We start from the raw sequence: 23,988 nt of genomic DNA on the forward strand, positions 1-23,988 counted from the left end.
ATTATGGCAAAGGGTTGAAAGTTAAGGTTACTTATTGTCTAACAAGTATTATTGAGCTTGCAGAAAAGTCCTAAGTATTTTTAGGTAAAAAGTCCTTGTGGATTCTTGGTAGGTGGAAAACCCTACGGGGAGGTAACTCTCGGTCCTAGGGGGTGGTAACCATAAGTTATGAAAAGTCCTAGCTGTGGTTAGGCAACGAAGTCCTGGTCCGAGGGATTGGGGGAAGTCTTGGCGAGTCGAGCACTTTGGGCAAAATCCTAAAGTCAGGGACTTTAGGTGAAAATCTTGGTGGTTGCGAACCAGGTGGAAGTCTGAACGGGTCGTGAAGCAGAAGTTCAACATGAAGTCTTGGAATCTCGGACACTGAGTAAAAGTCCAAATGGTCTGGAGGACTGGTCTGACAAAAGGTAATTATTCCTGAGAGGAGTAGGTGATGACGTGTTCCCCGAAGAGGGAACAGTAGGTGTCGGTTCGACCTAAAAATTTTGGGAAATACGAAAATCATAACCAGACAGCCCGGAGACGGTCAAAAGTTAAATTTCATATTATCTGCTATTATTCTAACTCTATTTTATAGGACGACTAACATTTTTACAAGGTCATATTTTACCTTGTTCGGTCGATCGAACGTCCAGATCGATCGACCGAACCCCCAAACAAAAGGATCAGATTTCCAACGAGTTGATCGGGTTCGACCAAGGGATCGGTCGACCGAACCTTGGGTTCAATCGACCGAACCGTGGATATACGCTGACTCAATCAGACCAAGTTGATCGGACTAGATAAGTCAGCGAGGAAAGCAGGATCATGGTGCAGTCGACTAAACGAAGGCTCTATCCGAAGCGGCAGAATCTGGACGGGAAGCTAGGCAGGTTCAGAAGGTTCGGTCGATCAAACACCTGGATCGGTCGACCAATAATCGTCGAGTCAAAGATTGATCCCGAGATCAGTGGATCTGAATCAGGTCTAGCTCGGCTATAAAATGGGGTTCGACCAGCAGCTTCGAAACATTCATTCAGAATGAATTAAGAACAACTTCTACTCTCTTCTGCGCTACTCCAAGACAATTGGCCAACGTCCAAACGCTGCTCCGACAATCGACAATCAACTACTTATTCTTTGTTATCGATAAATCTTATTTTAATTATTATTATACTTGTACTAGTCCTTGTAAAGTGTTTCCGAACTGATAGTGGATTGCCCAACGAAAGCGATTGATGATCGTGGACCTTAGAGTAGGAGTCGTCACAGGCTCCGAACCAAGTAACTAAAAGTGTTAGCGCTTGCTTTATCTGTTTACTTATTTCCGCTGCGTTTTATTTTGTTTGTTTTTCGAAAAGTGAAAAAGTCACAAATACTATTCACCCCCCTTCTAGCATGCATCGATCCTACATTATAGACATGAATATGCAAAAGGTGATTCACTCACCCTTAGTGTCCCGATCAGCCTACTCCAAGACCACACGAGGGGGATAAGTTACGGTAAATGAGGTCGTCATATATCCATGTGTTCTTTCTACTTACTATTGCACCATGGCCAAGGGGAGAGATCCAACACCATAAAAAATTATATTTAAATTTAATTTCTTTAACAAAACTCATTAAAGGATCATCAAGAGTGGCCCGTATACATTACTATTGTCAATTTGCATCTATTGTTCTCTACTTAGATTTGTCTCCTGAGCTTTCCACTCAGTTTGATTCTTTGGGCTCTCTATGTTGTTCTTTGAGTTTTCTAAGTTGCTTTCTAAGCCCTTCTTGTCACTATTTTAAAGGCAAGTAGCTAACCGTGATTTAATTCTTTCGTGTTGATCTTGAGATGGATTAACGGGAGCGCTAGGGATGAGCATATTCATTTTTTATACCATCAGTGATAAGTGGAAAATTTCCATGAGCCAATTTAATTATCCATTATTCAGTCCGATTAATTTTTTTTTAATGGTGTTAGATCTCCCTTGTATGCATCTTTATAGACAATAATTTTATGGTTGCACCCGGATCTCTTTCTTAAAACTATGTAAAACATAAAATCTAAGAATACCTGGCGATGACAGAAAAAAAATTTTCAAAATCATAAGAATACATCTGGTTTGAAGAAGTATTCATATATGTCTACCCAAACGTAAATAGAAGGTGCGACAATTAGTGAGCGATAATGGACAATGAAGCTGACAGGCAACAAAAATAGAATTAGTTTTCCAAAATATACGGTAATGATTAGGGCATAAACTGGTCTTCGTTTCGATCGCCTTTTTATAGGCAGCCAGATTTAGCTACAAGGTTTGGGGCAGCAAAGATTAATGGGGCGTTTATGAAAGCTTTGAAGGGCTTTCTAATGGTTGGAAGTTTTATCCTTAAGACATTCTTTGCTTTCCTTCGCGCATCCTTTCCTTTCCCTTCCGTCGCAGGCGGCCAAGGATCCACTCAGATTTAGCTACAAGGTTTTGTTGCTTTTTCCTCTTGGTTTCGGTCGATGGGTTCTCAGATTTAACAAAGATTGATGTTTTTTTTAAAAACAAAAAAATCGTTTATAGCGACACTCCCTACCTTGTGGGAAGATCCGTTCTACTGCTTATAGTTTTATTTTTATTTATTTTATTTATCTTAAAGGTAGCGTCTTCCCTGATTTCCAGCAGAAAAGGTCCCGCCTTTGTGACAAATTCCCCCTTTTCTTCGCTTGTGACGGTAATCCGGCAGTGTTGTTCGGCATATCTACCCGCTTAGATGATATGCGCTGCCAAAAGTTGTGCGGTCCGAGCAAGAAATCTGATCGAGCTGTCCTCGAGTGTGAATTGCCATCTCAGGAGACGGTGGATAGATATTGACGTGAAGCCGCCGTTGAACTCTAATTGGAACCGCTGCAAGTCGAAGACTCCCTTGAAGATGATGGTCGACTTCAGCACATCTGCTGGGCCTCAACCAATTTCTAACCTGCTGGAAAAAAATGACTCCGGAGACGGAGGTTTAGTGACTGGTGCAGGGAGAAGGTATGTGGTTATTATATTGAGCATGCATGAAGATTGTTTTGTTGGGCAAACTAATGGATCTTGTGCTGATTGGCAGCGAGGATGGTAAACTGAGCTTTGGGTATGCTAGCTTTCAAGGACGTAGAGCAAACATGGAGGACTTCTACGATACAAAACTTTCTAGCATCGATGAGCAAACTATTAGTCTCTTCGGGATATTCGATGGTTTGATATTCTCTGCTATAATATATTGTTTTCCTTGCTTTGCAAATTATGTTCTATAAATATTATGTGTAGGTCATGGTGGATCGCGGGCTGCTGAATATTTGAAGGAACACTTATTTGTAAACCTTATGAAACATCCACTGTTCATGACAGACACAAAACTGGCTATTAGTAGGTTTATTGTTCAATCTGATACTGCATATAAACATGATCGTTGGACTTTTATTCTAATTTGCCTTTGGCTTTGTCTTATGTTTGGGGCACCCTACAGGTGAAACATACCAAAAAACTGACTCTGAATTTTTAGAAACTGAAAGAAACACTTTCAGAGATGATGGTTCTACAGCTTCAACAGCAATTTTGATTGGAAAACATCTATATGTAGCCAATGTTGGGGATTCACGAGTTGTGATGTCAAAGGCAGGCATAGGTACAAGGCAAACCCAATTCTCAATTAGTTAGTTCTTATCTTATTTGTGTGGTCTGCATGATCTAATTTTGCATCGATGAATAGGTGTTTTCACTTGATTATACTACTATCAACAATTTCTCCAATTAAAGTTCTTTAAGTGGTTGCAAATGTTTTATTCTTTTTCATGGCATTCAATTCTACTGAAATCCTAGATTTCAACATTCAGGTACAGGATGTATTGAGTTTAAGGAAGTCTGAACTTGGTTATCCAAGTTGCTATTGCTATGTTAATTTTTCATTGTTGTGATTTTTTCTATCAATCACCACAAGTCTCAGCTAATGGCTCAACAAATTTACTATTCAACTAATAGTTATATACATCTCATGACTAATTTGTTAAAGGAAAATGACTTGGTCACAAGTCTCTTGTTAGAGAAAAGTAACTATTGAGATATTCTGATTTATGAACTAGGATTTTAGAAGTATGTATTAAATAGTTATATTATATAAGATATGGAGATATGGATGTGATGACATGAGCTATTGTCATTGAGCATCAGAAGGATAAGTGATGAGTACCATGTAAGATAATAATAGACAGGTCTAGTGGAGGTTTGTAAGATTGTCAAATCAAGGTTTGTATCATGAAATGTCTTAGTGAATTTCAATGTGCAATTTATTGTTTATCTCATTCCAGGAATTGAAAGGAATGATCAATAGTAAATTTCGTCATCAAATGTTTGTTGAGATAGAAAAATCATTGTCAACTTAGAGTCTGATAGCATCAGTTCTGACATCTAAAATGCAACATAGAGCATAGTACAAATTGTAAATCATACAATTCTGACAACAATTTCACCTTCATATAAATCCTCTTCTTGGAACACCAAAGCCTGTTCCATCATATTCACTTCAGTATTGAAAGCTTACTAACTCTAGGACGATCATGATCTTTACATTGATGTGATGCAAGTTTATTACATAAATCATATTTATTCTTGAAAGCTCTTATTATGTTTGCTGCTCTATTTGTTGCAATTTATGGTCGGCAACTGATTATCTTTTGTGTTCTTTCGTTCTGAAAGCAATTGCTCTTTCTGATGATCACAAGCCAAACAGAGGTGATGAGCGTAAAAGGATTGAAGATGCCGGAGGATTTGTTATGTGGGCTGGTATGTGTTCTTTCAAAAGTATTGGTTACCTGCATTCTGACTGATACAATATTTAGTCCACCTACTATTTTTTTAATCTTTTGGTTATTCGGTATGATTCCTATGCACATAGTTCATGCATCTGTAAAATTTTCATCCTCAAGCAACAAGCAATACCATCTGAGTGTAGTTTAAAATTTAGGGTTAAAATTATTTTATAGTCGTAATTTACTGATTTTTTTCTTAATTTTTTAATAGTTATAATTTTTTAGGATAAGTAAGGCCTTGTCTTTAGGAAACTTGGTCTTTATCATGGTATATAAAAAGGAGTCTGGAGCCCCATATAATGGATATTCTACAATTTACAATTGCTGATAGTTTCCTCTTTGTGGGTTTTGGAAGTCATAGATCGTTCCTGGTGCTACATCAAAATTTTATTATAAAATTATGACAAATGACTGTAAATTGTAAGCAGTTTGAGTTTGCAGGTACATGGAGGGTAGGTGGCATACTTGCAATGTCAAGGGCATTTGGTAATCGCCTTTTGAAACCATATGTAATGGCAGTACCTGATATTCAGGTAATTTACTACATCAGAACCTCTCGCACATTGTGTAGAGCTGTAGAACCTAAATGTTGCTTTCTAGTGGTTTTACCTCTCTCACCCTCTATACTTCGCACACCAAGGATAGCGCTCTTCAATTTTCAGTAATCTACTAGATATCGTAAGCTAACCATGTTCAAGTCACAACTGATTTCACTGGTTATTGTAGATCTTATCTGTGCGCCATTGGTAGCTTTATGTGTTTATTTTCAAATGCCTGAAAGTGTCCGCTACAAATGCCTTTCGGAGGGCTGGTTCTGATTTTATACATGAGAATATCTATTTCCTTGCCATATATTAATGTGTGTTCATTTTAGCCTATTGACAATCTTATGTTCGGATGCTAGTAATCAGATATAATAACGATGCATCAGAAATGTTCGTTACCTTTATAAACATGTCAACGAAAGCTTTGGTTAGTGTCACTTATTGTTTCTACTTGCCATTGCTTGATCATGATGCCAGAATTTTGATAGTACGAGCCCTTTTGCATCTTTCAAATGGTACACTACCTAGCAAATGAATAAGAAGTACATTTCTTGCTAAAGTGCATTTTAGGTCATTTGATGTCGGAATGGTCGTGCTTCATGGTAAAGAGACATCTACTTAACTCAAACGATATGTCTATCTGAGAGTTATGTCTCAAAGTCGAAGGTCAGTTTTTTGCTATATATAGGATTATCGTTAGGCCATTTTGTACCCGAGTTTTACAATTATAGAAGTTCTACCCTAGGGACTTGTAAATTTCTTCATGCAAAGTGAGTGAGTGCTTTATTTTCACTTGTTCTTTACATTGTCCTCCTCCTGCAAATGTTGAAGGTTTTTATGTGCCGCTATTTGAGACAGGTTGTGTACCGAGATGTTACTTCCTTTTCTTCACACATGTCATCCTTACTAAGGCTCACAACCCTAAACCCTAATATTTTATGCTTAAATTTTGTGTAAACAGAAAAACAGAAGAACTGGAAATGCAATTTTTGAACTGGAAATGCAATCTTTGTAGCTATGGTGAATGTTTACCAATATCGCTAACTCGTTACATTCATGGCAGGAAGAAGATGTTAACGAGCAAGTGGAGTTGTTGGTTCTCGCAAGCGATGGGCTGTGGGACGTTATCCCCAACGAGGTCGGTTCATCCCTCTTATTATAAACACTTGGTTAAAAAATCGTAGAACATCTTATACTGTCTGACCTAGCTCATTGGCATGTCGATCAGCACCTACATAAAAACATAACGATGTAGGTTGATACGGACCTTATACTTGCGATTGAATTGTTCTTGTTTTCAAAGAATCATGATTGTCGCTTCTCCCAATTCCTCGCTGTGATGGTAGTAGAGATGCAACAGGAATTTCAGAAACAGAAGTTGATATTTCAAGGATCTCGTAAATCCTTTTTAGATGCTGAAATTCATAATTAGTCTCGACTAAAAACCATGCCTATTTCCTTACTGCTAATGATCATCGATTCATATCATTCTTATGTATCTTTGTATCTTGCTGAGGCAGGAGGCCATTGCTCTTGCTAGAATGGAGGAAGAACCGGAGGCTGCAGCACGGACATTGACACAGACGGCTTTTTCTCGCGGCAGCACCGACAACATTACCTGCATTGTCGTGAGGTTTCACAACGACAATCTCGACGTGAACTTCACATCTTCTGAGAAGACGACCATTTAAACTTGTTTCAATTCATATTCACTTTCTTTCTCTAAAACGATCTACAAAAAAAAAAAAAAAAAAAACTTTTCACGTGGTGAACTCATGAACTTTCTTTACTCCCAATCATTTAAACATTATTGTGTTCGATTGAGGCATGTAGATTACTGCAACATTTTTTCCTTTTTGGATGTTAACAAGTTTTTGATACCCGGTGTTATATCACTAATTTTTTAATAACTAAATCACATAATAATTTTTCTAAAACATTTCTCAACTCTTTGCATTGTCTTTCTTCACCTTTAGTCAAATCGATGACCGCACGAATAATCTCCTGAGCTATGTTCGTCCCGTTGATTGTCTCACTCCTCCCTACATCAAACGACCCAGAGTTATGAAGAGATCGCACGGCTCAGATGGCTATGAAATCACATCCAAACGACCGCTCAAACACAGTTATATATATTTTACACGGGGGCTCGCCCCTCTAGAATTAATTAGGTAAAAAACTAAAAACTTGGATTATAAAAATTATATCACGATGGAGGTAGCCAAGCAACGATTCAACCAGCCTACGATGACAAAATCATAGTTACCTGCTTAAGCAACCGCCTAGCCGCAATTTCATAACCAATTCAGTCATTTTATTATACATCAAACGTAAAACAAAAACATAAAAAAAAAAAAAAAAAATCAAAAGGGAAGAATATTTTAAAAAGGTTCATTAAATATTATTTAATTTGAGATGAAAAAAAATAAAAGAAATAATCAAAATAGATATTATCTCAGGAGATAAAAAATAATATAAAAAATAAAAAATTTAAAATAACTGATTTAGTATGTAACGATTGTTTAAATTTAATAAAATAGATAGTTTATTTTAAATTTTTTTATTATATCAATTTACTCTAAATTTACTCAATGCACACAAACTAAGAGAAAAGTCTATCCATCTTGAAAATCAGTTAGACAAAGCTTAAAAGACTTAGATTACGAGGACAAATCCTCTTATCACCACAACAAACAAACAAACAAACAAACAAACAAACAAACAAAAAAGGTAAATCAAGAAATTGATCACTTGCAATTAAAGATCATATCGTGACCGCGATATGATCAGAATTGATTCTGATTCCTCTCTGGATTTATCATCCCCTCAAGTTATAATTTGGATCAAGACAAATGATCAAAAACTGATCGAAAATCGCCAACGATGGACAAATGGTCAGGTAACCTAGCGCCGAACGAGGGACGGCCTCCGGATATCCTCTAACCACTTATCACGACCCAAACTATAACTTGTGAGGACAATGAACCCAAAAACATATCACAATTAATTACATTTGGATCGCAGTCACGATCCGATCATAATTATAAGGAGTCCATCTTATTGAATTTTTTTATATATCAGAAGATCTGGGCTCCTAGATTATAAAAATTAAAAAAAAAACAAAATATATCCAAAAGAGGAATTGGACGTCCACGAATTACAAATTTAGGGGGAAAAAACAAAGAGCTGCAAAGAGGGACTTAAAAAATCATCAGACTTGGATTTCAGTGCAGGTAAATGGAAAGCCCTTGAACTTTGAAATTCAAGCTCTCCTCCATGCCCTACACTTAACCATAGAGAAGTTTCGGAAGTCAACAATCATCCAAAAACATGAAATTTGTCTGTGTTTCAGATTGCAAAATAAATCCAATTAAAGAGAATCTTAGTGCTGCTAGTGATAACACAGCAGTTGATTGATTGCATGTTCTCAGATTGGCCAGCGTCGCACAGCCTTCAAGCCTGAATAACGCTTGTTGATGCCTCAATTTCTCAAAGTTTCTCCTCATCTGGTTGCGCAGATGGCACAGTCACTGGGTCGGCAAAGTATTCCTCAACTGATACACAATAAATAGAGTGTGCATCAAAAAGTCCGATTGAAGAAAGGAACCGCTTGACTGAGAAAGTTTGATTCTGTAAATCACTACTTGACAAAGTATTTCTTAAGTTTCAAACAGCGCACAAATTAAAAACTTTGATGAACTAATCAAATTACGATTGTGTTGCGTGCAAATGTTTGAGCATAGAGCATCTACCTTGGTCGTCCCGTTCTGGGGAGTTGAGTAGGATATCAGAGTCTGATGGGAGGAAAGGAGAGCCAGTATAGTCTTCCAGAGCTCCAAGATCTTCAACCAACAAATAGGAAGATATAATAATCAGGAGAAGCGACAGGGTAAATAAAAAGCAGGATATACTCAAGTTTGTTGATTGAAGGCTTATACATATGTGCTTCCAACAAATAAGTAGCAATAGCTTAAGGTAACGGATAAATTCTCTTACTTTAGCATGCTGAATCCTAATTATAACTTTATAATTGCTCTAGTTACTGATTTTCTTAACGCTATGCATTTACAGAAAAATAGATTATAGGACTTTGAATCTGATCTCTTTTCAGAAGTACTCTAAATCATGGTGTGATAATATTCTGACGCATTTTTTTAATTGGGTATCAACTTGATCATCATCCTCTCTTCCTCCGTCCACTACAGATGTTCTGGTTGGTGATCAAACCTCTGTGGCATCTTCTTCATTTTCACACGTTCAGACAACTTGAAAGAACAAAATATCTTTTGTAGCCCTTTCCACACATGTGATCTCTAGCTCATAACACCGCTGTTCACAATTATCCACCACCAATGATGACCATGTTAGCACCACCCCTTTCCTTTGGCTGATCCAACACCATACACCACTACCGAAGTGACCCTAACAACTATATCTTATGCCTCATAACGGGCAAATAGTATCAAGCATCAGCCTGCCTTGTTCCTCTTTTGGTGGAAGCAGTGTATTGTCTCAGATGACTGTTAAGAGCACAGTATTGTTGAACAAACACGTTCCCTCCTTTTTGACCCAAAAGTGGAGATCTGTTCTACTGTTGTCCCCCTAACCTGCACGTGGAAATGGCAGATTTTCTCTCTTATTCTTCTTTGACATCAGTAATACTCCCTTCGAACAGTTTTGGCATCAGCTTCCTAGTTCCTCAAAGTCATATATCTGTCAATGCATCCTGAAGGACATCACCCATAGATCCACCATTTCCCTCATACCACCTGAACCTTCCCTGCTTGCTGTGATTCCATCCATCTCCCCTGCTCCCATTTATCAAATTCTCCCACCAATGGAACAGAACCTAACAATGCATCTTCTCATCCACTTCCCCAATTCTCCAAATTTTATCCATGCTTTATCTAATAAAACGTCTTAGTTTATTAATCTCGATTAATTTCATTACCATTAATGTTATGTAGCCACTTCTATATACATATATACAAGTCATTACTAATGTCGTTATACCTAATCCATGAGTCACTACCATGAGTCTGCCACATGACATGTTGTGATCATGACTCCAGCACACAACAAATCGCGATCATGGCTCCACTTCAATATGGCATCGCTACTCAGTTAAGTAAAAACGTCAGTTTGGAAAGTTTGTTAGAACATCAAGGTGAGTTGAGTTCAGCCAAGTTAAGATGGTCAAGCTATATTAACTGAAATGGGCTGAGTTCAACAGGACTAGATGGGATGTGGATGAAGATTTAGTCAATTTGAGGCAACGTGGGAGTTCAAAGAGATTGTTGATGAGTGATGACAGTGCATTGAGGGCTAACATTGGGTGTGTCATTCAAGCTAAAATAGAAACATGAGATGGTTGTTGGGGTGGGTGTCAAGAGTTTTAGAAGATGGAGGTTCTAAATTGTAGATGAGGTTGTGAAAGTTGCTATTCAATGGTTGTATCTTGGAAGTCGAGTTGGAGATTGATTTAGGTTGCAGGTAGCTAGTGCGGAGATAGATTTAAGTTCCTTGTACTAATTCTCATGGAGATCCTAAGTTTCATTGAGGACTCTTCTGCTTGATCAATATTGATTCACAATGTGAATTGCAGTTTAAATTGGCATGTTTCTAGTTTATAATTTTGCACTTTATCTTTAATCTCATTTATGTTACTTGCCCTACTTAAGTCCCCTTCTCTTAAGTAGGATTGAGGGTGTTAAACTCTCCAGTGGGGTTGAGGTCAGACTTTCTAGGATGTTGCTCCATAAACAATTTGTGACTTTTGTGAATTTAGGATTCCTTGGTTGCTTTATCATATTTTTAATTGTGTGAGCACTGTGGATACTTATAAGTAGTGAAATTTTTTTGCTTTACAGATTAATGGTATATTAAATCAGTATATATGGGTGCAAATATTAAAAATATTTCTTCATTCTGGTGGTATGGTTGTTTTCAACTTAGCAGGTGCCAAAGAGATTGTCATGTCGCTGTAGTGAGAGCCATGACATATCAATGGCCACGGAGACCCACTTGGGGTGTTACCAAATGAGTGAGGAATAAGCTATCAACATTATTTGAATTATTTAGAGAGAAAAAGGAAACCTTGGAATAATCTGCTCTAGGATCAGGTCAGGCTTGCAGCTTCTGCTTCCCTGACTCAAGCCTCCAGTGTTTCAGTTATATGATAAAACTAGGGGGGGCTATTTTTATTTAATTTCAATATTTTAATCTACTTATTCAGTTGATTTAATTATATTTCGTTTCTGTATATTCAAAATGACAAATCGATACATGTTGATCATCTAGCAATGGATCATTTAGTTGCACAGATTCCCTTATTAATGTTCTAATTAGGCTTATATAGATCCTCAGCAAGAAATCCACACTAGTTTAAGCAAACTGAAAGTTCCAAGACATGAAATTTAAAGTATTAGTATCCCTCTAGATTTACATACTAATTATTATGAACTGGTATACCATCAGAGATATAGCTTACCTCCGAAATTAGCCAAATCGGTTGTTAATTCTGAAAGGTTTAAATTCCAAAGCTGTCCAAGTGATCCTAATGAAGCTTTGGATGAACCAATGTGACAATCTTGACCTAGATGAAATTCTTCCGAACTTGCCACAGCAGATGTTAAGGTTGCATCAAGTCCTGATGCATCCAGGGCCATACCAGATATCTCAGATGGAGTGAATGGAAAGTGATTGTTTGACGCAACTGATGCAGGACTTCCATTAATCTCTGATATACTACATGGCACAGCTGACACAGCTTCTTCAGGTGTACCACCATTCATCAAAATGCTGCAAAATACAAAGACATTCAAAAACCACATGAATGGAAGTAGGATTACAAGTAAAGAACAGGTTCAGGTTGCCTGATTTGACCACTTCTTAAATCATAAAAAGTGCACATACTCTTTGCCAGAATTTATTGAAATAGGTAGGAATCTGACTGGTGCAGGAATTCCATGAACCACATGGCAGCTGGTCAATGCACAACCGGTAGCATCAAAATGTGGCTGACCTATAGCTGGCATTGCAGTTTGCTGAAGAACTGGATACCCCATAGGCATGCTGTTGACTGCACTGAAAACAGGTCTTTGAGTAAGAATGATAAATCAGTGACAAAATGTATAATTTGTTGGAAGGAAAGGAAGGGGAAACCCAGCCTGCATCTTTCTTAGCCTTTTGGATAACATCAAGTGTGACAATTAATATAGTAACTTGATGATTCTTGAATATACTGACAATAGCTCAAGGATTATGATTGCATACTCATGAAAAATCATAAAGATCTACAGAACCAAAAAAATCTGATACATCTACAATCTGAACACAACTGATTACAGAGGTAGTTTGGGATTAGCAAGCTTCACTATAACTCTTTCCACACAAACCATGTCTCTAACAAAAATGTGATTTGCCAACAGAAAGAGAAATAAAAATTCTCAGTTCAACTTATACCATGAAGGAGTTTAAAAGTAATTGGAACGATAATTTAATGACAGTAGACACGGCATTTATGAGCTTACAAGGGCAAGGCAAAAGAAAAATATGTAGCAAAAAGAAGACTTATATCAGCAGTGCCAATATGCTTTTTTGACAAGTTTCAGCAGGTGAAGAACTGAGTAGATCTTATTTGACTTGGTGACAACGTGACAATTAGTCTATAAGGATAAGCAACCTTACCGAAACTGATTGAAAGATAGTCAAATGCATGAAACAGAAGCTGTACTATAGAATATACACACTGGATGACCAATAGCACAATGACATCAGTTCTTGAATGAGTTAAGCATATGTTAAAGTACATCATATAGTTGACATGAATAAGCAACTTTTGAGTTATATAAAGCAAATTAAGCAGAAGAATGAAGTTATAAAGGACTGTAACTTGACAAATTGGCAAGAAAAGACTTTGGAAATTGGAAATGCTTGTGCAGGTTTTCTAATAAACAAGATTGCAGAAATAAAATCAATAATTAATATCAAGGTGACAGATCATGAGAAAAATGTCAAAATCAATAGGAACTAAAGAAAATTCAGTATTCAAATTAGTCGTAAGTCATGATTAAAAGTGAGAATCTGATATCGATATAGAGAATATCAATATGCCAATATACAAACTTTAAGATAGAAAAAACTTGGGGAATAATGAGAATTATAAATAGAGAACCCTACAATAGAAGATGGGTTTTTAGCATATTTCAGAGTATTTATAGTAGAGGAGCTTACATAGAGAATTGGTTACTGATGTGCATATTTTACATAGGGTTTTTTTATACGATTTGACGCACCTTTTGACCTACTTTGCATGCATATATTTCACGATATTGTATCTTTATGCTTCGTTTTGATATTTTCCTATTTCGAAATGCTACTTTCGTGTATTTTTTATGATAGGGCATGAAAAGGATAGAAAACAAAAGTTGAAGATCAAGTTTGAAAACTCCTTGCCCTGACATGGGTCGTGTTTCATTCAGTTGTCTTGCCACGAGTGCCTGTGCTAGCTGGCACAGACCGTGTTCTAATCGGCGCATTCAACCGGAGGGCCCATGCTAGCCAGCACGGGTCGTGCTCAATAGCTCAAGCAACCGAACAAGCCACGGGCGCCTGTGGCCGCGAGCATGGCCGGTGGCAACCAGTAAATGAGAAAGTTGTGCCCTTCATGTGAATCATTCAAATCCGAAGGAGCAATCTCCCTCAGAATATTTTCCCTTCACTAAGGAACAAATGGAGCACTTACATAAACTATTCCAGTCCCAATCCTTAGGAAATTCTAACTCTTTATGTTCCCTTGCTAGATCAGGTATTGTTCTTGTCGGTACCATTGCATGTACCAAATCTAATGGCGTCTGGATCTTAGATTCAAGTGACATTGATCATATGACTAGTATTTTGCAATATTTCTCTTCATATACACCAAGAGCAAGGAATAAAAATGTCAAAATTGCAGATGGTTCCTTTGCTACCTATTTCTCAAACTATAACTTTGAAAGATGTTCTACATGTTCCTACCCTTTCATACAATCTTCTATCCATCAATAACTTCACCCATGATCATAATTGTAGAGCTAATTTTTGTTCTTCGTGCTGTGAATTTCAAGATTTAACCTCGGGAAAGATGATTGGGGATGCTAAATAGGATGGTGGGCTTTACCTCCTTAATGAAGGATCAATTATTGGAAGGCAAGACCATAAAACTTGTTTCAGCTCTATTTGTTCCAAATAATAGTGAAATTTTGTTGAGGCATTATGGATTGGGGCATCCTAGTTTTCAATATTTAAAGCTATTATTTCCCAAGTTGTTTATTAATAAAGAGCAGTTAATTTTTCAATATGAGTCATGTGAATTAGCAAAACATCATCGATTTGTTTTTCAATCCCAGCCGTACAAAAAATCAACACCTTTTGCTATGATTTAAAGTGATATTTGGAGTCCTTCTAGAGTGATCACCCTTTTTGGAAAACGTTGGTACATTTCTACTTTCATTGATGATCATATTAGGGTCACATGGGTTTTCTTGCTGAGGCTGCAATGATGTTTAAAATTTTCTATAACATGGTTCAAACTCAATTTCAGACTCAAATTAAAAATTTTCAAAGTGATAATGGAACGGAATTCTTTAACAATGTGTTGGGGAATTTTTTTGCTAAGAAATTGTGCATCAAAGTTTATGTAATTATACAACCCAACAAAATGAAGTTGCTGAAAGAAAAAATCTTCTTGAAGTTGCTAGAGCCTTGAGTTTTACAACTAAGGTTCTTAAGTATCTTTGGGGGAAGAAATTCTAACAGCAACCTAATTGATTAATCAAATGTCAACCCGAAATTTAGCATTTAAAACTCCAATCCAGGTTTTCACATAATACTTTCCCGATTCTCATTTAGTGACAAACATCCCTTTGAAAATCTTTAAAAGTGTTGCATTTGTTCATAATTTTGATGCTAGAAAATCAAAACTTGATCCAAAGGCACATAAATGCATTTTTATGGGATACCCCACCAAGCAAAAGGGTTGCAAATGCTTTGATCCAGTTTCGAAAAAGATATTTGTCTCTATGGATGTCACCTTCCTTGAAGGAAGGTCATACCAGAATTCTCATCTTCAGGAGGAGAACCAAACTAATAAAGATGCATGTGTTGATAAATCTATGATGCCCAATCACTAAAAGTAAATGAGATAGAAAATATGAAGAATATTGAAGCTACCGACAAACAAGAACACTATGTGATAATGTCATCTCAAAATGAACAAGCTAAAACAACATAAATGGATGTGAAACAATATAAAGGTCTTGTCTGTGCAAAGAAAAAGGAAGGCTCTAGTCCCCAGCATCACCAAGAATCTAATCATAGGTTCAATCATGAAATTCATGATTCACAAGGCCTTGATCTTCCCGATAACTCCGAGTATAACTCTTCTAGTCAACTAGATCTTCCCATTGCTCTTAGGAAAGGTGTCAGATCTTGTACAAAATATCCACGGTCAAATTTTGGGTCTTATGAAAATATTTCACCTTTCTATTGTACATTTGTTTCACAATTGTCTAGTGTATCCATTCCTAACAACATCCAGGAAGCCCTGAATGTTCCCGAGTGGAGAGAAGCTATTTTTGAGGAGATAAGAGCTTTGGAGAAGAATTCTACTTGGGAGAAAGTGGACCTACCTAATGGGAAGATAGTTGTTGGTTGTAAGTGGGTATTTACTGTGAAATACAACTCAGATGGATCCTTGGAGAGGTACAAGGCCCGCTTGGTAGCTAAAGGGTTCACTCAGACTTATAGAGTAGACTACTCCGAGGCTTTTTCTCCGGTTGCTAAGTTAGACACAGTACGAATACTTCTATCTATAGCTGCTAACCTTGATTGGACATTGAATCAGCTGGATGTGAAGAATGCATTCTTAAATGAGAACCTAGAAGAGGAAGTTTATATGGAACCTCCACCTAGATTCACTGAGAAATTTGGAAGTAAGGTGTGCAAGCTAAGAAGGTCTATATATGAACTCAAACAGTTCCCAAAGCTTGGTTTGACAGGTTTACAAGGTTTGTTAAAGGTCAAGGATATATTCAGGGCTAATCTGATCATACTCTATTTACTAAAAGATCCACCAAGGACAAGATTTCAGTGTTAATTGTCTATGTGGACGACATAATATTGAATGGTGATAATGTTGAAGAAATGAGCAAATTGAAGCAAAGCTTAGCCAAAGAGTTCAAGATTAAAGACTTGGGGCAACTAAAATATTTTCTTAGAATGGAAGTTGCAAGATCCAAGAAGGGCATTGTGGTTTCACAAAGTATATTCTGGATCTTTTAAAAGAAACTAGAATGAGTGGTTGCAAACCATCAAGAACTCCAATAGTTGCTAATGTTAAGCTTGGAGAAGTCAAACAGGGAACTCTTGCACATGTAGGAAGGTACCAAAGACTAGTTGGAAGGTTGATTTACTTGTTACACACACGTCTTAATATTGCCTTTGCTGTCAGTATGGTGAGTCAATTTATGGACTCTCTATTTAAAGAGCACCTTGAAACTGCATATCAAATTCTCCGATATTTGAAAGAGACTCCAGGAAAAGCACTCTTCTTTAGAAAAAATGACAAGAGAGGGATTGAGATGTATAATGATGTTGATTGAGTAGGATCAATCACTAATAGGAGGTCAACTTCAGGGTACTGTACATTTCTGTGGGGTAATTTAGTTTCTTAGAGAGACAAAAAACAAAGTGTAGTTGCTAGAAACAGTGTCGAGGCAAAGTTTAGATCTATGGCTCAAGGTGTTTGTGAGGTTCTTTGGATTAAGAAGGTCCTAGGAGATCTTACTAAGGCAATTCCTTCCTATGATGTTGTCCTGTGATAACAAGGCAGTGATAAACATTGCTCAAAATCTAGTTTAACATGACAGAACAAAGCATGTTGAGATTGACCGATACTTTATAAAGTAAAAACTCTATGCGGGAATAATTTGTACTCCATTTGTGCCAACTTCATAGCAAGTGGCAAATGTATTGACCAAGGGCTTGTTGAAACAGGCATTTGAATTTCAAGTCAACAAGTTGGGCATGATAGATATCTTTGCACCAACTTGAAGGGGAGTATTGACAGTATTAAAGAATATTTTGATTTGATTTGATTTGATAGATTAGGGAAGTAACATAGAAGGAAAGGATAGGTCAATCTATGATTGAGAGAAATTTTTATTTTTCTTTTCTTTGTTACCTTCCTTTTCTAGTGTTTTCTGCATCCTCCTATTTTAGTTTGACTCTTTGTAAATTATGAAGGAGAGGAACATATGTATATTCTTTTTCTCTTTCATACAACTCTACAAATTGATGTCCTAGAATTGTTTTCACCTACTTCTTTCTTCTGCCTTTCTACCGCCTTCTTGACCCAACATTCTCTCCCTTTCATTCTCTTCACCATTGTTCTTTTGATTTTTCTAATTTACAACACTCTGCACCCATGATTAGTCTAGACTGTCAAATTTGGATAGTAGGCTACTTCTTGATCACCAGTCCCTGTGGATTCGAACTTTTATTACTTGACGACATAACCGTACACTTGCAATTTGCACACATCAAGTTTTTGGCACTGTTATCAGACATTGATTTTGATTGATATTAACTGAAATCCAGATTGGCCGGATTAGCCTATTTCTTTACATAGTTTTCAATTTTTGCATTTGTTTACTTCTGTCTTTACTTTGTTGTTCTTTTTCATTTTTTCAGGAATCACTCTAATACATGCACAGAATCACAAGGGAAGGGAAATTGCTGCTCTTTGATCCAAAAATTGATCGTACATACCATCAAACATTGAGAAAACATCAAGCAATGGAACATAATCAAATTAGAATATTCCTAACCTACTCATGGCAAATAACAACAGGCCACTTGGTGATTATGCATCACAAAGTGTGAGAGAATTCAAATCAAATATCGCTCGGCCTACAATAGAGGCAAATAATTTGGAGCTCAAACCAACTCTAATTCGCATGGTACAACAATGCCGATTAAGTGGAGCACCAATGGAAGACCCGAATCTACACTTGAAAATTTTTTTCGAAAAATGTAGTACCATAAAGCAAAATGGGGCTTCCATTCTGGCTTATGCTATTCTCATTCATATTGAGGGGCAAAGCTAAGTTGTGACTATCATCACTTCCCATATCAACATCGGATCAATGTGAACTGAGATTCCTCAGCAAATATTACCCTCCAAGCAAGACAGCTCACATAAGGCACCTTATTACAAATTTCATGCAAAAAGATGGGGAGTCATTATTTGAGTATTAAGACGGATACAAAAGCATACTACAACCCACATCATTGGCTTGAGAGATGGATAATATCCATATATTCTATAATAGGATTTCATACACTACTAAAGTATCCTTAAACTCAACTATTGGAGGAGCCATGATAAACAAAACACTTAAAGAAATTGAGGAGATTCTTGAGAGTGTTGCACTCAATCATCATCAATGGGTCAATGAGAGGAGTACCCCAGTGTAAGCCCAGGGATACATTCAGTGAATCAAGTGGATTTTATGGCGGCGAAATTAGAAGTGATGAGCAAGCGCCTAGACCCATTGAATAGCGACCATACTAATGCTATCGTTGCTTCTTGTGAAATATGTGGAAATTCTGGACATGTGGGGGAGAATTGTTCAGTGTTAACATTCATGCAAGAAAATCAAGTGGAGCATGTGGATACAATCAACAACTTCAATACAAGGCTGAACAACCTATAATTCGGGATGGAAGAACCACCTAAATTTTTTTTATCACACAAATTAAGAGCAATTCCCAAATCAAGAGGGCTATGAGCAAAATTTTGAAACTAAGCCACAAAAAATCAAGTCTGGAAAAGATGATGGAACAATTTATTGTGACACGAGAAGTTTCGCCAACAACATTCCAATCATGAAGCCATGATCAAAAACTTGAGGACTTCAGTTGATATTTTGACAAACCACACAAAAATGTTGGAGAATCAAGTGGCTCAAATGGCAAGTTGAGTTTTGAGAACCCCTGAAAAATTTTCAAGACAAAAGGAAATAAAACCGGTTGAGCATTGCAATGCTGTGAACTTATGGAGTGGGAAGGTGTTGCAAAACTTAATGGGAAAGGTGATAGATGAACCAAAAAGTCTTGCTAAAGAAGATGATTCACTAGAAACGCCTAAGGTGGGAATTAAGCTAAGCCTAAGGAGCCAAAAGAAGATCCTTTGCTAAAGTCTCCAGTTCAAGCCTAACAACCCCCAATCTCATTCCCACAAAGGTTGGCAAAAATGAAACAAGATAAGTAGTTTGGCAAATTCTTGGAAATGATGAAAAAGATTTGCATGGAGGTACTGCTACTAGAAGTTATGCACCAAAGGCCACAATTTGCCAAGTTTATTAAAGAGATCATATCCCATAAAAGGAGGAAGGAGAATCATAAAATCATTCCACTGACAGAAGATGTAGTGCTATAATCCAAAATAAGCATTCTCCAAAATTGAAAGATCTGGAAAGCTTCTCTATGCCATGCTTAATTAAAGACAAGAAGATAAGTAAAGCTTTATGGGACTTAGGAGCAAACGTCAGTTTAATCTCATTCTCCATGTGCAAAAGGTTAGGTCTAAGAGACATTACAGTTGGCAAGTTGACAAATCACTCTTGCTGGCACCCTATGAGGATTTTGGAGGATGTTATGGTGTAAATATGAGGAATAGTCATGCCGGCCAATTTTGTGGTGTTAGAAATGGACCCTCGTATTCCAGTCATTCTTGGAGACCTTTCCTAGCCACCACTGGAGTGATTATTGATGTAAAGAATCATACATTCTCGTTTGCGGTGGGAAGCAACAAGCTAGAATTTGATCTCTCCAAACTATCAAGCGATCTCTATGGAGAATGCAAAGGGGAGGAAGGAGACTCAAATCATTTGGAGGGACATTTTGAAAGGCCTCCAGATATGAAGCTAAATATAGAACCTCCAAAGCAAAACAAATACATTATTCTAGCTAGAGCTCCATCAAGAGAAGAAACTTTTGAATTTGGAACACTTAAGAGGGGAGAGGAACCCCCTCAAAGCTATGGCTCCAAATTGAGATTTTGTAAAGGGGTCGAGCTAATTACTTTAAACAAGCACTTCTTGGAAGGCAACTCAAGTTTTTTGTTTCTTAGATTTTTACCTTATTCATTCATTGAATTTTGTTTTTGAAGTACTTTTGATCCATTCATTTTGTTGTGCAAGTCATCAACCAAACATTGGAGTGAAAACCCAATTTTGAAGGTTGACACAGGCAATCATGCTTACCAACACGGTCCGTGCTTAGCTTGCTAAATGAAGCACTGCACTCGTGTTCTCCAACATGGGTCGTGTTGGAGAGATGTTGAATTCGCCAACGCAACACGGGCACCCATGCCCACTAGCACGGGTCGTGTCACATTAACCTTAATTAAACTCCACGACCGTGCCCTAGCCGTCCACTCCTTGTGTCGCCTGAAAGTCCTTCAAACCCTTCATCTCCTTCCTCAGATCCTCTTCCTTAAGCCTAAAACATTCATCTTCGCTCATTTCCTCTCGAGGTCACACCTTCATCTTGCCCTAGATCTCCATTTCCTCAACCTAAGCTTAAAGCAAGGATGAAAAGATCAAGGAAAGAAGAAGCTTCGACCTCCAGGGGAAAAGGAAAGGAGAAAGTGGTGGAAAGAGCACGCGATAAGAGTAACAATCCTTATGGTATTAATTTTCGAGATGAAGTTCAAAAAGTATGTTTTGATATACTTGTTAAGCGAAGGGTTGCATCCACTAGATATATAGATGATCATGTGATGGAGGTTTTAGGCATTAAAGATGATATAGATTGCTTGACAAGTAAAGTGAGTTGGGAAGAGTTGATGAGTATACGATATCCCACTTACGCTAGGACCGCACTTGAATTCTTGAGTTCACTGGACACTGAGGTCCTAACGGGGAGGAATTGTATAGAGGGATTGATAAAATTTAGATTGTTTGATGATGAGTATAGATGGACTTTAAAATAATTTAATTATCAATTTGGGTTACCTTACGGAGGGGAGAGAAGAATGCATAGGGATTTCAATGTCACATCCTTTTAGAGGGAATTGACGAGGGAAGATGGATATGAACCCTCGAGAGCTAAAGCCTCACACCTTCAAAATCCTACGATCCGTTACCTCCATAGAGTTATGCCAAATGACATTTTTAGAAGAGGTGATAGTGAAGGAGTATTGAGGCTTAGTGAATTTTTGTGTTTGTGGACTATGTCGCATGGAGGGATTATAGATTGTGGATCTCATTTTGTTAGACACCTGCTCAAGGTTGGGAAAGTCACTACTGGGACTATCATGGTTGGTGGGTACATTACCCATATTTCCCAAGGCCTTAGATATGATTTGAGCGGGTTAGAGGCTGTAGAGGGGCACTCAAGTATTGACATTGGGACGTGCCTATCCTTAAGGATAATTGTCCATGATGGGGACTCATTTAGATTTGTGCTTCAAGATCAAGTACTCTTTACACTACCTAATATCAAGGTTTAAAATTTCGACCCGTGTCGAGGTTTCGGTACTAGACCGGAACGATACAGTTTTGGTACCGTATCGTGCCGTGTCAATATAGTTTCGGTATTTTTTAAATATAAAATATATTAATTAAAAAATAAAACATTTAACATAAATATTTAAAAATAAACAATATAAAAATATTATTAAAAAAAAGGGAAGATATGAAAATAGATAAATAAATAAATAAAAAATTTATTAGAATTTTTAAATTAAAATAAATGAAATATAAATTAATTAGATAATTTTATTAGGGTTTAATAAAGCCTTTTAGATTATCTTCATCATAGATAGGAGTTGATTAAAATAATTAATCTAAGTTTAATTAAAAAAATTCCAAAATCCGACACCACTCACAAGCTCGCGTGACTTCAGCGTTGCCGCGGGGTTACGTGACCCCTCAGTCATGGCCGCGGGGATCACGTGTCTCCTCCGACATAACTACAATGGTCGTGCGACCCCTCTGCAACGATTGCAAGGTCGTGCGACGCTTCCGCAGCCACAGCGGAAGGGTTATGCGACCCCTCTGCTGCTGTTATGGGGTCGAGCGACCCCTCTGCTGTGGCCATAGGGTCGCACAACACGTCGCAGCTATCATGCTGTGTCGCCCGTTTTGACCGTCTCGGCACGACACTTTAAACCATGCCTAATGTTGAGTACACTATCATAACCAACCCAAAAAATTGGAGGCTATCACGGATGTCACTAATCCCTCAGTCTAGAGAGCCACGCATGCCCCCTCTGAGCGACCACATGCCCTTGTAACCCACCCAGATAGAGAGGAATCTCCCATGGATAGAGAGCAGCACACTGAGCCTGTTGGTCCTTCTTTTCCTCACTTTGAACCTTCTACGAGACCTCATGCATACAATTTTTCTGATTTCCGCTAGTCTTGATGGTATCCATGCAGAACAGGTTATAATGAGATAATATTTTAAATAACAAGGACTTGGACCAGTGGACTTAGAGTCCTCGCGGGACATTTACAGAGGGCAGAGACACATTATTATGAGGCTGAATCATATTTTCAAGCTGAGGCAAGGAGAGAAGAAGGGGCAGTAGAGTGAGAAGATCAAAGATAATTTCGTGGCAAAGTGAGACAATTCATGAGTAAGCAAAGAGAGCAATGGCAATGGGAACAGGGCCACCGTGAAAAGGAGTTGAGAGTCGCTCAAACTAAGCATGTATACGTTTGACACCAACAGTAAAACTACCAAAACTCCGGCAATAGCCAAGGGGTTCCTTTTCCCCCTTTTCCTCCTCCACCTCCACTTTGAGGTTTATGGTGAGCCTTTCTTTTATAAATATAGTTTGGTGATGCTTATTTTAAACATTTCTCTTATTGATTTTATTTTTAGTTTTACATTAGAGATGTTTAGGTTCATTGATCATTTGAATCTGAAATGAAGCATGGTATGCGTGGTATTGTCCTTTGAAGCATGTTTTACATGATTAGTGTTTAATGATGTCATGTGAATACACTCCTCCAAATTTTGGTGATTCATATCTTCCTATCTTACAGTAGAACTTTACAATAGCGTTATTGAGTTAATTTGATTTCACCATAAGACTACTTGATAGTTTGACCTTTACACATCACTTATAGTTTATTCCCGAAAGATGGATTTAGAACAATAGTCATGATCCATTATATTGGACTAGTACCTTGGTGACCATAAGTGACCCTTTTCTCAACATTTTAGTTGCTGGATTATGCTCAGGTTCTATTAGCCCATTTAGAAAAATCAAAATCCCATGTGAAAAGAAAGAGAAGAAAATGGAAGAAAAAAATTGAGATGCAATAAATATTTGAGTAAAAGAAAAGAAAAGAGTAGCAATAACTAGATAGAAAACCATTGTCGTGGGTGGAAAGGATAAAATACTCCTTCGAGACCGAGTTAGGTTACGGGAAACATTTATCCATTTTTCTCAATACCGAGTATGCCTTTGAGACTTTGTGTTGGGAAAGTGGGAGAAACCTCGCATATGGCAGGTAACTGTCTAACGTTGGAAACCTTGAGAACATGATAGAATGACGATTTGACTAAGAAGAAATTCAAAAC

At 37.5% G+C, this 23,988-nt stretch overlaps 2 protein-coding genes across 10 annotated transcripts in view; one reads left to right on the top strand and one right to left on the bottom strand.

Moving 5' to 3' along the window:
- The first annotated feature begins 2,154 nt into the window (after nucleotides 1-2,154).
- LOC122045686 (probable protein phosphatase 2C 76) lies at nucleotides 2,155-7,226 on the top strand. 4 transcript variants are annotated; one of them, XM_042606012.1, is made up of 9 exons: nucleotides 2,155-2,441; nucleotides 2,611-2,987; nucleotides 3,064-3,191; nucleotides 3,264-3,362; nucleotides 3,463-3,621; nucleotides 4,689-4,775; nucleotides 5,243-5,334; nucleotides 6,410-6,484; nucleotides 6,867-7,226. In XM_042606012.1, the coding sequence occupies exons 2-9, from the start codon at nucleotides 2,725-2,727 to the stop codon at nucleotides 7,035-7,037; spliced, it is 1,074 nt and encodes a 357-aa protein (XP_042461946.1). In that variant the 5' UTR covers nucleotides 2,155-2,441; nucleotides 2,611-2,724; the 3' UTR covers nucleotides 7,038-7,226. The 4 variants fall into 4 exon arrangements, with proteins under 4 accessions (XP_042461946.1, XP_042461945.1, XP_042461944.1 ...); XM_042606011.1 differs by having other exon boundaries at nucleotides 2,634-2,987; XM_042606010.1 differs by having other exon boundaries at nucleotides 2,156-2,441; nucleotides 2,637-2,987.
- Nucleotides 7,227-8,546: 1,320 nt separating this feature from the next.
- LOC122045688 overlaps nucleotides 8,547-23,988 on the bottom strand; it is a 32,619-nt gene continuing 17,177 nt past the window's right edge. For all 6 annotated transcript variants that reach the window (XM_042606016.1, XM_042606014.1, XM_042606017.1 and 3 more), the window contains exons 6-9: nucleotides 12,262-12,427; nucleotides 11,837-12,147; nucleotides 9,099-9,188; nucleotides 8,547-8,900 (exon numbers count right to left, since the gene is read on the bottom strand). In XM_042606016.1, the coding sequence (XP_042461950.1) occupies nucleotides 8,836-8,900; nucleotides 9,099-9,188; nucleotides 11,837-12,147; nucleotides 12,262-12,427 (632 nt within the window). In that variant the 3' untranslated portion in view covers nucleotides 8,547-8,835. The remainder of the gene's footprint in view (nucleotides 8,901-9,098; nucleotides 9,189-11,836; nucleotides 12,148-12,261; nucleotides 12,428-23,988) is intronic.

Source organism: Zingiber officinale, chromosome 2B (assembly GCF_018446385.1).
Source record: "Zingiber officinale cultivar Zhangliang chromosome 2B, Zo_v1.1, whole genome shotgun sequence".
NCBI classification, from domain to species: Eukaryota; Viridiplantae; Streptophyta; class Magnoliopsida; order Zingiberales; family Zingiberaceae; genus Zingiber; species Zingiber officinale.